The sequence below is a fragment of the Leiobunum rupestre genome, chromosome 6 (assembly GCF_980474605.1).
Source record: "Leiobunum rupestre chromosome 6, qqLeiRupe1.1.hap1, whole genome shotgun sequence".
In the NCBI taxonomy this organism is placed as follows: domain Eukaryota; kingdom Metazoa; phylum Arthropoda; class Arachnida; order Opiliones; family Sclerosomatidae; genus Leiobunum; species Leiobunum rupestre.
The window spans coordinates 56880966-56896576 of NC_143389.1; the positions used below are offsets into that span (position 1 = coordinate 56880966).

The window sequence follows — 15611 nt, forward strand, 5'->3', positions numbered from 1 at the left end:
CGCTTTATATATTAGTAATTTTTAATTTTGGTTTTTTAATTCAATAAAAACTATCAACAGATATTTAGTATATCATATTTAATCTATGAAAACGTGAAAAAATACCTTTTGGCGTAAAAATGTACTTCGTGTTTATCTTTTTTCGAACAGTATCGTCCACTCTTAGCGATACTTGTTTTTTTCAAATAACCTTGGCCGACTCCCTTCGTGTGATTGGTTTACGGGGGCTAAAACCCAGGCTTTTTACCAATCCTCTAAAATCTACTATCCGTGATTTATCTCCCACAAATAAACCGTTATTTAAATCAATCACTAAAAATCCAATCAAGCGATTGTTTATTTATTTAAATCGGTTTTATTGATTTTTATGCTATCAGGGTTGCCATAAAATTTATAGATTTCAATTCCCTGATTATTCCCTCTTTTCCCTGACTGTTTAAGGCCAAAATTTTTATTTTATAACATTTTACTTTTACCATAAGTTAATAAATTTAAATGGACTTATGTTTCAGTAAACAAGTGATCGCAATTTTGAAAAAAAATTCCAAACATTCAAGGAAATAAATGAGAATCACAGAATTTGTCCTATAGACCTAGAGTAAAATTACCTTAAAAAGTGTCAAGATAAAATTGAATTCCCTGACTTTTCCTAGAATATTTACAAATTCTGAAAATTCCCTGACTTTTCAAGCCTTGTTTTAAATTTCCTGCCTTTTCCCTGACGTGTGGCAACCCTGGCTTTTAATGGCTCTTTTCCAGTCTATTTTATGGATAATCTTCTTCTATGGGTTAAATAATTTTAAATTATATGAAATCTTAGTTAAATTTAATAACTACTTAAAATTTATGGATATTATTCGCGGTTATAAAACGAAGTAATGTGCAAAAAATAACTTTTAATTCGGATAATTTTCGGTTATGGATAAAAACAAATAAAACGGATATTTCTTATAAAAACCCCGAGCTCTATGTAGGGATGCACCAATATATCAGCCTATTTTCCTAATACCGGTATCGGCCAATATCGGCTTAGATGAAGCCGATATTGGCCGATACCGGTATTAGAAAACCATTTTTAGGAAAACCGAAAAACTTTTAAAAATAAGAAAATTCTCGATTAACTAATGATAATATCTGATTTGATTGGTCGCGCCACGTATGCCAGACTTCAGAAGCTAGATCATCCGTTTTTTTAGACAGAGGGTTACGAGTGTAAACAAATAAAAAACTACGATATTCGATTTGTGATAGAAAATATGTATCACGTAAAATGAAAAGAAACATGAATTCGTATATGCTCGTGCGAACTTTTTTCCGTGAAGAATTAGAATAAAATGGTATGACAGTGTACTGAACTGTCTTTGACAATGATTTTATCATAAACACTACTGTTATGATTAGTGTTGTAAGTCGGAAAATTTTCCGTATTTAAAAAAATATAAAAAAATTAATTCCATGATTAGTCTAATATATTGTTTACAAATTTCAATAAAGCGGCATTTTCGCCTCATTTTTTCGAATCTAAAAGTAAAACTAAACCTCTAGACTAGTTTAAACTGATTAACAATGTAACACTATGAACGTTTTGTAGTATGTTTACTGTTATTAGACATTTTATATCGATAATTGTTAAAACCTTTAAAAAGTAATTTATGTTTCATTTTTTTTATTTTTCCGGAAAATTAACAACCTTAGTTATGATAGAAAACTTTGTTAATATGGGCCACGAATAGCCGATATATAGGCCGTATCCCTAGTAGATAACTGTTGATTTGATTTTTAAGAGTGGATTGGGTGATACTCTAAAAATTGACTTAACCTAATAATTCTCCCGTTTCCATTTTCACTTCTACGAAATGAAAAACTCAAATACAGAAAAAAAAAGATGTATTTCAAGAACGTTTCTAAATAAACAAGAATTACCTCAATTTGGCGATGAGCAAGAAATCGTGGAAGAGGAAAAGATGTCGGTCCTGGCTCTGCACTCCCTGCGCCGTGGAAAGGAAAACACGCCATTAACCTCATTTGGTCGGTACAAAGCGATACGATCGCCTATTACCGCCCGTTACTTCATATCGCGAATACAAAAGCGCGAACACTAACAACGATTAGAAGAGCCCTTTTATATCTGCCGAAAGGTAAATCTTTCAGCGCCCACGTTTTGAAAAGCTAGCGCGCGCTAATTCGATAAAAAGTTTCAGATATCAGAAAAACCATTGTGTTCCGTCTTAATTACGTTAATTAGGGGTAATTTCATTTACCATTATTGTATAGTAACAGAAGTATATAATATAACATCGTATCGGAGAAGTACCCATCATATATAGTTAATATTATTGGCTCGAAACATGGACCTTCGCGGGTTCCCGCTGATATGGTTTCTACTTAAGTAAATATAATAATCAAGCGACGTTTAAAGCCATTAATTCAGGTGGCCGGGTTACAATGCGTAGGAGGGTGGTCGCAAGCCCTTCACGCCACGCGAGCCAACAGCTCCCTGCACTATTACCGTTAACCTCTACAAGTTTTTATGGAAGGGGAAACCGAAGAACTCGCGGGAAAACCAGCGGGGGGAGAACTTGCAAACTCAACGCGGAAGGGGTAGTTCCGAGTTTTGCATCCAGTGCCACAGGCTGGGATCGAACCCGGCTCCTCTTGCTGAGAGGCGAAAGTGCTAACCACTCCGCCACCCCACCTACGCACTTTGATTTCGATACGGTTGGGCAGTAAATCGCCACCATTGGAAACTGCTTAGTTAGATACTTATCAAAGTAAGAGATAATTTAGTACCTTTCTTCTATAATAGGTAAAAATAGGAATTGGCTGAGTTCTGTTAATATCGTGTATATATTATACAGAATTGCCAAGTTTAGCGAAGATATTTATACTTGGATTTGAAATTTGACAGGCGGAAGTTTGTTTATCAGTTTACCCGAGCGTATTATCTCAATTTCCGCACAAAGTCAACGGTGTATTTATTTTTTATAAGCTATTTCTAGATTAAATTTATCTTTTCTAAGGTCGCAACTGAGTATAGCCAAAGCGAGGATGAGTTTGACACCATTGTGAATATTGCGAAATGTAGAAAGTAGGGGAATTAATATGGTTTATTAGTACGTATAACCAAAAGTGTATAATCTCTAGGACGTAAAAATGAAATTAAAATGCAGGCAGTTTTCAATGGAGGTGAATGTATATATTTCCCGGGTTGTTCAAAATGTTTTTTATTTTTAATAATGCAATATACTTTCTAAATAACTCAAAATTCCAAATACAAATTTTCAAAATGCGGAATGTAAAATGTAAAATGGTTTTTGCAGCTCAAAATAAAAGTAATGTTTTTTTACAAATACACTGTTTACTTTTAACTATTATTATTAATTAGTAATAAATAATTAAGTCAAGTTTTCCTCGCACTGTACGAATGTTCGTCTGCTTCTAAGTAAGTGAGTAACTGAGTATCGCCATCTATGATTACACGGGAGTAAATAGCAGACGAATTTTCTCTACAAGAGCTGCGATGATGGTACCACAGTAAAAATATTTTGAAATTTTTTTCCACATATCAAATGCAAAATAGTTTCCTAGAAACTCAAAATGCCAAATATTTTCTAACTCAAAATGCATTTTCCTGACAATATTTTAAAATCACATTTAAGGGGGAAGACTACAGTGGCCATTGTCTACTTTCGTGCTATTTCAAGCTGAACTCTTTTAATTTTGTATTTTAACTTATAAAATTAATATTTAAGTGTAGAACAGCCTCTTGTTTAGTGCTTAAAATAATTTTGACAATTTTAAGTTTTAAAGTATTTAAGTTATTACGTTTTAATTCAAACCCCCGGAGCTAAACAAAATGGGCAAGCACCCAAACTACCCTTTAGTTAGGACCTTATATCTCGTTAACTATTAATATTAGAATTATCAAAATTATTTAAGCACTAGAGGAAGGTTCAGTCTAATTATGTAAGTGTTAAAACCGAAACGTTCAGCTTGAACGAAAAAGAGGCTTTTCCCCCTTACTAATAATCAAATACCAAATAACAGTACAGGGCGTTGGATACTTCTGACGTGAGGATTGAATCATCTACTTCTGTTGAGACGCGAGGGTGGGCGCGCGCTGACGGATATCCGGATCGTTTGACACGCAATTGGACTTCCGTTTATAATTAAATAAGACGGTACACAATGGGAGAATGTACAACTGGGGAGAGTCCCGTATTTCAATGGTCAACTGAGGACTCATATCCGGAGGACACGTCACTTAAGTCTCGTCAATGTAAGGGATAAATTTCCATCGCCTGACACAGGTATAGTTATCCTTCCCAAGTTAAATTGACAGACTAAAGTTTACATTTCCGATATATATTGTTCGAGGGAGAAGAACCATTTACAGGGGTAACGTCGTTAAAGTACGATTTTTAAATGCCTCAAGTCTTACCAGATGGCGCCAACAGTCAAACGTCAAAGTTTTAATTTTCTAATCAATGAATTTTAATGGTAATTTTTGTCAAGGCGGATTTTTTGTAATAAATCATTGAATATTTATTCCCGCCAAAAGGTATAAATTAGCGCCATCTAGTTTAAAAACATTAAAATCGAACTTCTTTAAGGCTTCTTTCTAAATGTTTGTTTCCCTGTAAGTAGCGCTTCCAACGTCCAACTGAACAAGTTATTCAGGTCACAATTTTTAGATATCTGAAGGTAATCAGATCAGTTTAATGTTTTATATTCCCCTGATATCTGATATATCTGATACAGTTAGCCGAACAGTTTCTGACATCTGCCAGTCTACGACGAATTCAGATTAGTTTCGGTTTAAACTAACGGACCCATATTAACCAAATCTGATAAACTCTGATTTACCCGAGGGGCTAACCACTCTTAGAAAGTCTGTACACCGATTACGCCGGATTACGCTTAGATTAGCACTGCCAAAGGCAGGGACTTCAAAGATTACGCGTAATCCCATTAGCACAGTCAAAGGTACGGCTCTGTACACCGATAACGCGGAGTGATCAGCCCCTCGGATTTACCGAACAGTTATCTGACATCTGCCAGTCTACTACGAATTCAGATTAGTTTCGGTTTAAACTAACGGACCCATATTAACTAAATCTGATAAAATCTGATATATCATAATTATTAACTCTATTCAATGAATCATTTGAAAGCGCTACTTTTAAGCGATTTGCAAATGGGGCTTATAAATTATAGAAAATGTCAACTTACGATGGTAAACTGAACGGGACATTCCATGATAAATTGCCTCCTTTTGGCTGCATTGTGGTTGTCGTGATGGTGACCAGCGGCGAACGGCGGAGCTTCCGGGTCGGACAACTGACGTTTCGTCAAATGAACTCTGTTACTAAGGCACAAAAATAAAACAAAAGGTAAATAAAATATTAATAACGTCTCAAACTACCTTCGAAAAAGTCGTAAAAAAATACCACACACAAACTAAGTTTTAGACAGTCTTACGCGCGTACCTATAAAACGGCGGCCATCAAACGAAGATAAATCTAGCCATCTTGGAAGAGGCTCGTTCATTTTCAATAAAATTTCGGCAAACGGAGGAAAGCGCACGTTACGGAACGCGCTTAAAACATTGGCTGAGAAATACTTTTAGCCAGAAATGGCCCTGAATCGCCACGAATCGAGGGGCCTGCAATTGGGAGACGCGACACGAGGAGATAAATTAAGCGTCCCAAGCCTAAAAAGTACTGGATACCAAATACGTTTCACCAGAGGTTTATAAGTTCTATCTTCCATGACAAGTAGGTTTTTTTCAGTGTAAAGCACGTTACGAAACGTCCAACGCGAAACGTTCATAAACGGTCGGATATACGCAGGGTTGGCCGATTCAAATAAATTTGATTTAAATCATTGATTTAAATCGCATAATGTTATTTCAATAGAGGAAAGGAAAATACCAAACAAGTCTCACCAAAGGGGCTCTTCACAAATTACGTAACGCAGAAAAACCACTTTTTGGACTCCCCCCTCCCCCTCGTAACAAAGAGTAACAAATGGAAAGACCCCTCTTCTTAAATTACGTAACAAATATCGAACCCCCCCTTAAATAATTATAGTACGTAACAACTAATATGCTGGTAATAAAGTACAATAAGATCAGGAACTAAATTTTGTTGTTTGTAATTTACATTTGAAATTACAACTGTATTTTTACGCAACACTTTATACCCATGGGTATGAAATTCTTTTAAACGTGACTAAACCAATGAAAATGCTTATGTTTTTAATAATTGCGACTGTTTCTGAAAGTGATGAAAATTTTATTCTACGATATGAAAAATAAGATCATTTTAGTGAACCCTCCCTCCCCCCCCCCACGTAACATTTCGTAACGCTTGCAAAACCCCCCTCCCCCTACCACGTTACGTAATTTGTGAACAGCACCAAACTAAAAATATTAAATAGTTATTAAATTTAATTAAGATTTTATTTCGTTTAAAAATTATACAACCGATAGAAGCAAATTATCCGTAAAATAGACTGAAAAAAAAACCAATAATAGCTTAGTAAACAAATCCAAAAAAACTATTGATTTGATTAATAGCGTAATAACTTAAAAATCAATCAAGAAAAAAACTTAATTTGATTAATAGCTTAAAAATCAATAAAATCAAAACTATTGATTTGATTAATAGCTTAAAAATCAATAAAATCAAAACTATTGATTTGATTAATAGCTTAAAAATCAATCAAGAAAAAAACTTAGCTTAAAAATCAATAAAATCAAATGAAAAGAGACTTAAAACGGTTTTAAAATTCACAATATATTTATATTTATATTTTAAAACCGTTTTAAGTCTCTTTTCATTTAGTTTTTCACAATGTGCTTCTCTTCACTTCAATAAAATCAAAACTATTGATTTTATTAATAGCTTAAAATCAATAAAATCAAAACTATTGATTTGATTAATAGCTTAAAAATCAATCAAGAAAAAAACTTAGCTTAAAAATCAATAAAATCAAATGAAAAGAGACAAAACGGTTTTAAAATTCACAATATATTTATATTTATATTTTAAAACCGTTTTAAGTCTCTTTTCATTTAGTTTTTCACAATGTGCTTCTTTTCACTTCAATAAAATCAAAACTATTGATTTGATTAATAGCTTAAAAATCAATAAAATCAAAACTATTGATTTAATTAATAGCTTAAAAATCAATAAAATCAAAAAGCTATTGATTTGATTTCTAATAAAAAAATCAAAAAAGTTCCACACCTGGATATTCGTCTATTATAAAACCCAAAAAGCCCGCAGAGTATAAGATTCTCGCATTGCATTGACCGCCAACATTTTATCCACCTTATCACGGCTCAAAATTAACCGCTGTCTGTCGACGTAAAACGTAAAAATTACATTTTATTTCCTTATTTGTGAGCCATATTTTTACCGACGTAATGGTTTTAAAAAGTCACTCTGATATATTTAGCGCAACATAACTTTTTCTGCGACATTAAAAGTAAAAGAAAGCCGAATACTTCATTCATAAACTTCTGGTCATACGGTAAAGAACATCGGGGTTTTTTTTGGCTAACTTGTATTTTTAAAAAGTATTCCGAAAATGGACCAACTTCATAAAGAGACGCCGAATAGAAATTCTTGAATTACGACGAGGGAAAAGATAGCAGAAAAAAAGCATTCAAACAACTCCAAAATGGGGTGCCTTTTGACGGCTACTGGTATTGCGGGAAACATATTTTTACATATTACGAATAAGATAGCTCGGAAATATTGTCAATAGGCCCCCCTCGGTTCGGAGGGTATCGGAATTTGGGAAGCGACCCCGAAAAACATTGCGCTAACACTTATACTAAGAATATATTTGCATAGATACGTTATTTATTTTATGAAATATTTATGTCTCTTTCAACGGCGCTCTTTCAGAATTTCTGCCACCAGGGGGAGGAGCGAGCGCGTATAGTATGGCATCGTGTCCCCGGGCTCCGCGCAGAGTACGTTACGCCGTTTGCGCTAAATAAAATTTTAAGTAGAACATATACGGGTTAAAGTTTATTATTTTACTTCAGGGAAATTCACGTACGAACCAACATTTTGGCGGAAAACGTCGTTTTCCCACACGGTTGGCCAACTTAGGTACTCCGTGTGATTGAAGGGAAAATTTACAGAACAAACGTTAAATTTACTGGGCCAATTTTATTAGTAAGTCAACTATCAATATTAAATTATTTTCATCCTCAAGAAAATATTGATATTACCAGAAGTATGATATATCTCTTACTAAAGAATTATCCTAGCTCAGATTACATACAATTTATTACCAGAGGTTGTGCATAAGTTTCATATGCCTATAATCAACGTACAGATTTTAAAGGGAGTATAAAGTAAGAAGTTCCCACGAGAGTGTTGCCTTGGGTATTAACCTAGCTGAGTTTCATATGCCTATAGTCGACTACCGATTTTAAAGGGGAGTATTTTCTGAATACTTTATACACCCCATTAGAAAGAGGTTCATACATTAGGTGGTTTCTTTTCGCCTGTTCTCGGACTAAAAGTGTACTATTTTTACCCTAAAACGTTTTATTCGCCTGTTCCGGGGATGAGAATTACTCCGCCCCATAAACTATTCGCTCGTTCCGGAGTATTAGGGCTACTCTTTTTACTCCTTCTAAAAAGGAGGTGCAAAGGAGTACATCGGATTTTGTCGTCTGCTAGCCAGAATTTGTCCGCTAAAATGGCCACAGGCAGCCATTTTGGAAAAACGTTTTTACTCCGACTCAAACTATTCGCCATCACAGAATCGGAGTAAAATGACGTCACAACCTTACTCCTCTTACCCTACTCCGAAATCCCGAAACAAGCGAAAATAAACCCCCTATTGTATTAGTGTTGTAAGTCAGAAAATTTTCCGCTCGGAAAATGACCGTATTTTTCCGAAAAAAATAAAAGTTTTCATTCCATGATTAGTCTAATATTGTTTGCAAATTTAAATAAAGCGGCATTTTCGCCTCATTTTTTCGAATCTAAAAGTAAAACTAAACCTCTAGACTAGCTTTAATCTGATTAACAATGTAACACTATTAATGTTTTGTAGTATGTTTACTGTTATTGAACATTTTATATCGATAACAACTTAAAAACCCTTAAAAAGTAATTTATGTTTCAATTTTAATTTTTCCGAAAAATTAATAACTAATTGTATCAAAGGTACTTTTTTAAAAATTAAGAATATTTTTTAACGAAATTTCACTTAATAATAATATAATCAACTAATCTAATTACTTAATTTCTGATGAAACGTGTGAACGAAAACGGGGGCCTGTTTTACAGAACTTCATTCGAAAAGTGTGTTTACCAACCCAGTTGCGCCAAAAAATGTTTAAGCTCGTGTGAATTTGTCCGTAGAGGTACTGAAAATTTGGCAATTTTACACTTCAATATGAATTAAAATAGGTAAGGGGTAAAAGTCAGCGTGACTTCTTACACCGTTCCAAAAACTTCCCAAGGAAGAAATGACAACCCTCGCCAATAGATGTCACTCCCCACCCACGTTCCGAATTATTGATAACTAGCGCCAAATTCCTATCGCCGCCGGCAAATAAATAATAGAATAATGAATGATACGAAAGCTTTGGCGCAGATAAATTCAATCGTCGACTTCGTTTATAAGCACGCTTTCGCTTAACGAAAATATTCAAAAATATTCGCTATTTCCAAAGAATGTATCTAGGTGAAACCGAGAATACGCTCTCTGTGATTCCACGAAGATAAACCACGTCTTCTTTCCTCGTATAATCTTCGGCCCTTCCTCCCAGTAGGGGCGGGGAAACTATATTCGCGGCTATACATTCTCCATTAACCCGAATTAATTCTTGTTCTTTCATACTTCCAAGGATGAACGTCGTAGGAGAGAGAAAACACAGTGAGGAAATTAAGTTTCTCTTATACGAGTGTGTGTATGTTATTTTTGCGCCATCGAAATCGTGCATAATGTTTCTAGTCAAAGTTCAAGGTTTTTCCCAGCAGCTTAAGAACGGATATCAGATTTGGCAGTTTTTTTTTGGGGTTGCGAGTTTCTCAAATCTTTTAAAATTCAGCGGTGTTTGAGAAAAAGTGGAAGCTTAATTTGTTAGGCAATCATCGGATAATTTAGAGAAACAAGTTGTCCCTTAGAACTAAAGGAATGATATTTATAATTTATCTTTAACGAGTGGTTTTCATCTCCCTATACTGCTAATTAATGCTACGTAACTTCGCAGAATAAAAATAGATGAAATATATCAAATTGTGTTTTCTCGAACAATTTCGGACTGAAATGTGGTATATAATCAGGTATCTTAAAAAACTAAATTTTGGTAAAATATTAAATTTCAGAAAATAGCGTTACCCCATGCTTTTTAAAAATGGTAAGAAATCGAAAACTTTAAAATTACATTGGCCTAATTTTTATATTTCAACAAAGGTTGAAATCCTCTTTTGAATAACTTTACCTGGTTTTGGAACTCAGGTAAGGAAATAGTATTATTCCTATCACCATAAGTCTATATCTTTTCGCAGAAATTAGTATTAAAATCAAGATTTAAATAACACAATGTATTTTAATGGGGAAATAAAAATTGGCCAAAAGTAGGTTCTTAAAAAATTAAAACAGAAAATATGAGCAAACTAAAATATTAAATAGTAATTAAATTTAATTAAGATTTAATTTAATTCAAGATTAGCTAACCGATAAAAGTAAAATATCCGTTAATTGTACAATCAAAGAGCCATAAATTGTATAAAATTAAAAAAATTCAAAAAAATTCGATTTAATTAAAAAAAATGATTTGATTTTTATTATAAAATCAAAACTAAAAGCAAAAATTCCCTCTAGCGAGATACTCTCAAAAACTACGTGAGACGATTTGAATAAAATGGAGAGGTATTCTGTAGAGTTTACTAATCATTCACGTAGTATGGATTATGAACTAAATGGAAAAATAGAATGTGAATTTCATTGATCCACAATAAATAATTATCATCTATCGACTTTATACGCGTTTTTTAAACAGGTGGCCGGGTTACAATGCGTAGCCCTTCATTCCACGCGAGCCAACAGCTCCCTACACAACTAATACCTTTAACCTCAACAAGTGTTTAGGGAAGGGGAAACCGAAGAACTCGGTGGAAAATCTCTAGAACGAGTGAGGAGAGAACTTGCAAACTTAACGCGGAAGGAGTTTTTCACCCAGTGCCACAAGCTCCTCTTGCTGCGAGGCGAAAGTGCTAACCACTCGGCCACCAAACCATTTTCACATTCAAATTCCCTGACTTTTCCAGGTTTTTCCCTGACTTATTTTGTGGAAAAATATTGTGTTTGTTTACCCTGAATTTTAGTAAAGGTTTCCTATTTGCAACTGAAATTAAATTACCTGACATTGCCCTGATTTTTAGACTAATTCTTAAAATTCCCTGATTTTTAGACTAATTCTTAAAATTCCCTGATTTTTCCCTGATTTTTAGGCTAATTTTTAAAATTCCCTGACTTTTCCCTGATTTTTAGACTTAATTCTTAAAATTCCCTGATTTTAAGACTAATTCTTAAAATTCCCTGACTTTTCCCTGATTTTTAGACTTAATTCTTAAAATTCCCTGATTTTTAGACTAATTCTTAAAATTCCCCGACTTTTCCCTGATTTTTAGGCTAATTTTTAAAATTCCCTGACTTTTCCCTGATTTTTAGACTTAATTCTTAAAATTCCCTGATTTTTAGACTAATTCTTAAAATTCCCCGACTTTTCCCTGATTTTTAGGCTAATTTTTAAAATTCCCTGACTTTTCCCTGATTTTTAGACTAATTCTTAAAATTCCCCGACTTTTCCCTGATTTTTAGGCTAATTTTTAAAATTCCCTGACTTTTCCCTGATTTTTAGACTTAATTCTTAAAATTCCCTGATTTTTAGACTAATTCTTAAAATTCTCCGACTTTTCCCTGATTTTTAGACCCATATTCAAATTCCCCGACTTTTCCAGGAATTTCAGGTTTTCCAGGTACCGTAGCACACCTGATACCTTTAAATGAATAGTGAATTTTGGCCAAATACAGAAACCACGTAAGCCACCCCGGAAACAATTTCTCAGTTGAAAACACAGATATCTAGGCTACAGACCAGCCCGAGACGTCGAAAATCTTTTTCAATTCATTATATCAGCAGCTTTAAGCCCGCGCCGTCTCGGGTTGGAATGCCGAAACGCAGATTTCGTTTTCCGGCGGGGTCAGCTGAGAGAGGTCAAGGCGCCGATAATAACGTTCTGACAATTTACGCGCGCTTAAAAAGAAAATTTAACGATTTCCCAACAATAGGATTTAAATGGCGATGAAATGTAAGCGAATTGAAAACATTATAATGTAATCACAAATAAATGATAAGAAAAAATTATTTTTAAAAAGCGCGCGATCAAACCATTCGACGTTGCCATTGAAATTACAATTTCTTTACAAGGAATAATTTCGAAGAAAAGCTAAACGGAGATAAATTTCCCTCGTTTTCGATTCGTTTCCTGGTATTCGCCGAAAACCGATGACGAAATAGATAAACACGCGGCCCGAAAAATTCCCCCGCATTATTAAAGCAGTGTTTCCATAATTTCGAAAAAGGATTTACTCTCAGACATTTACCGTATTCTACAAAAGGTACGTATGATTCACGGGCGGCGGTTTTTTATGAGGACGACTTTTTTCAAAAGCAGACAGAACAGGGGCAATGGCACTTTTTAAGGGCGGACGAGCTAAAAACATCACTCATTTTCAAACGATCGTTTTGAACAAAAAACCCTTTACAAAAAATGAGACATCTGGCCGCTTGACCAACTTTCAACGATATCTCCTGTCCCCTGACCAGCTGTCAGTGATACCTTACCGGGTGCCCTGACCAGCTATCAATCAAAACCCAACCTCTAGGCACCCTGACCAGCTATCGACCATAACCTAACCTCTAGGCACCCTGACCAGCTATCGACCATAACCCAACCTCTAGGCACCCTGACCAGCTATCGACCATAACCCAACCTCTAGGCGTCCTGACCAGCTATCGACCATAACCCAACCTCTAGGCGTCCTGACCAGCTATCGACCATAACCCAACCTCTAGGCGCCCTGACCAGCTATCAGTCAAAAGCCAACCCCTAGGCGCCCTGAGCAGCTATCAATCAAAAGCCAACCTCTAGGCGCCCTAAGCAGCTATCAATCATAACCGAACCCGTAAGCGCCCTGACAAGCTGTCAACCGTAACCCAGCCTCTAAACGCGCTGACCAGCTATCCATAACCCAACCTCTAGGCGCCCTGACCAAATAAGCACTATCTCCCCAGGCGCCCTGATATTGGCGACATTTCTCCAGACCTCCCAGGGCGCCCAGTCCAATTATTAATGTAGATTTAAAGTAGGTGATCAATTTTTATGACTCTGTAATAATAACAAGCGTGGCATTATCGGCTTCACCTCCCCAATAAAGAGTAATTGTCCCGAGTAATTTCACATCTAATAAATAATAAGGAAAAGGTACCTTTCATTCTTGGTATTCCTGGAAAGGGCTCGTTGCAATTTGAGAGTGGCTGATTTGCTCCTGAGCAACGCTTTCCGCTGAAAATAAATTACAATCATTAATACGCCTAAGATAAACGCCAAAGGATACAAAGAGAGATAACATTATCCCCAACCCATAGCGTTTACGACGAAACAACGGTTGGCCATCGCGATGCTAGTGATTTTTTCCGCTTACGGAAATTAGCCTGCAGCTTATTAATAATACTTAGACTCCCCCCTCCTAAGAAGAAGTAAAAATATGACAATTACTCGTCGAGAAAGGAATGAACCTTCGCAACCCACACAGACAATACGGGGCCAGCCAAACGGAAATTTACGTCGATACGGTAAAGTTAACGGCTCATTTGGGTCGGCTAATCCGGGTTGAAAAAAAACTGAGCTTTGTTTCGTCGCCTTCCAATTGGCCTTCTTTTAATAAAGCCGGCTATTGTTAACGAAACCGGAGTAAACTGCGCCCTATACGAATCGTTAAATATCCGGCGGAATGATTAGTAACCACGCTTACCAAATAAACAATCGCTTATTTCCTGAAGTATTGAGCCCGCAGTCATGGCGGATCGACCACTAATAGACCCGGGTCGTTCTCCTAATCAATCTGTACAATGCCGTAAGTCAATTATTATCGTAAGTGTGACACCGAACGATTGTCCGCCGAGGGATATTGCGTTTCAGAAACTAATTATCGACCATTTTTGACTTTATGAGTTTGAATGCCCCTCGCGCTAATATTAGCTCGCTGATTCCAAATTTGAAGTCCGTTTTTTTCTATCTGGTCTAATTTCCGAGCTGTGAAAATGCAAAGAAGCATTAAAATCGAAAAGTTTCGAAAATACTCCGCAGAAACGCTTTAAAGACCGTCGGAAATTTGCAGAAATGCATGATGTCGTTTTTAACCAATAAAAATCTTTTTCGTATAATTTCATTTGCTCTAATTTCTTCGGCAGGTAACAGACACAATGACCGTTACTCAGTAATGCGTGCCTGCCAAGAGTTTTAGCCAAATATAAACGTACAAAACGGAATATGTCAAATTTACTTAATTTTGGCGATAGTCATTGACATATTTAGATTGCGGACTCAAAGAAACCCCGAACAACTAGTTTTCAGTTACCTAAATACTGTAGTATTGTTATTTTTCATTACAATTAGTAAAATCGATTTTATCTCGGAATGCCATTTTGGGAGATAATGCCGAGGGGCTAACCACTCTTAGCAAGTCTGTACACCGGATTACACTTAGATTAGCACTGCCAAAGGCAGGGACTTCAAAGATTACGCGTAATCCCATTAGTACAGTCAAAGGTACGGCTCTGTACACCGATTACGCGGAGTGATCAGCCCCTCGGATAATGCGTTTCTGAAACGAAGAGCAGGAGTGGTTAGCACTTTTGCCTCCCAGCAAGAGGAGCCGGGTTCGATTCCAACTTGTGGCACTGGGTGAAAACTCTTAGACAATCCTACCGCGTTGAGTTTGCAAGTTCTCCGGTAAAAACGTTTAGAGGCTCACCACCACCATTGTAACCCGGCCCACCTAAATTAACACTTTCAAAAGTAATAATAATTTTTAATAAGCCTCGGCTGCACCGTTAAAAATGCTGGCGGAAGCTATTTCTCGACGGGCATAGTTACGAAGACCAGAAACAAATTTTCAGCTCTTAGCCAGGTAATTATTTATATGGTCATTGGCTATGGACGATCGCTGACCATTTTCTAAGGAAGGGAGGGAGGGAGGGAGGGAGGGAGGGAGGGAGGGAGGTCAATCTTTTTACGTAGTCTGACCATTGATATACGAAATAGTATAGATCCACAATTCTACAAGGGACTGATACGGAAGTGACAACTAGCAGACAACGCGTATTTTCTGGTTGCGCTACGTTATAGCGCCATCTTTCCACCAAAAGCAGAAAAAATTACAAGTTAATTCAACTCCACGTTACTATAGGTCTATCAACATTATTAAGCCTAAGCTACCGCGTTATTTTTTCCAAATACTAATTTTGAACACCGATAGATGGCACTATTACGTAGCGCATC

General features: G+C 35.9%; 1 protein-coding gene across 2 annotated transcripts in view; it reads right to left on the reverse strand.

Annotated features, from left to right (window-relative positions):
* The window catches only part of LOC149942714 (uncharacterized), an 81884-nt gene that overhangs the window by 35921 nt on the left and 30352 nt on the right, over positions 1-15611 (reverse strand). For both annotated transcript variants that reach the window (XM_090177052.1, XM_090177051.1), the window contains exons 4-6: positions 13537-13613; positions 5233-5368; positions 1924-1988 (exon numbers count right to left, since the gene is read on the reverse strand). In XM_090177052.1, coding sequence (XP_090033178.1) covers positions 1924-1988; positions 5233-5368; positions 13537-13613 — 278 coding nt within the window. The remainder of the gene's footprint in view (positions 1-1923; positions 1989-5232; positions 5369-13536; positions 13614-15611) is intronic.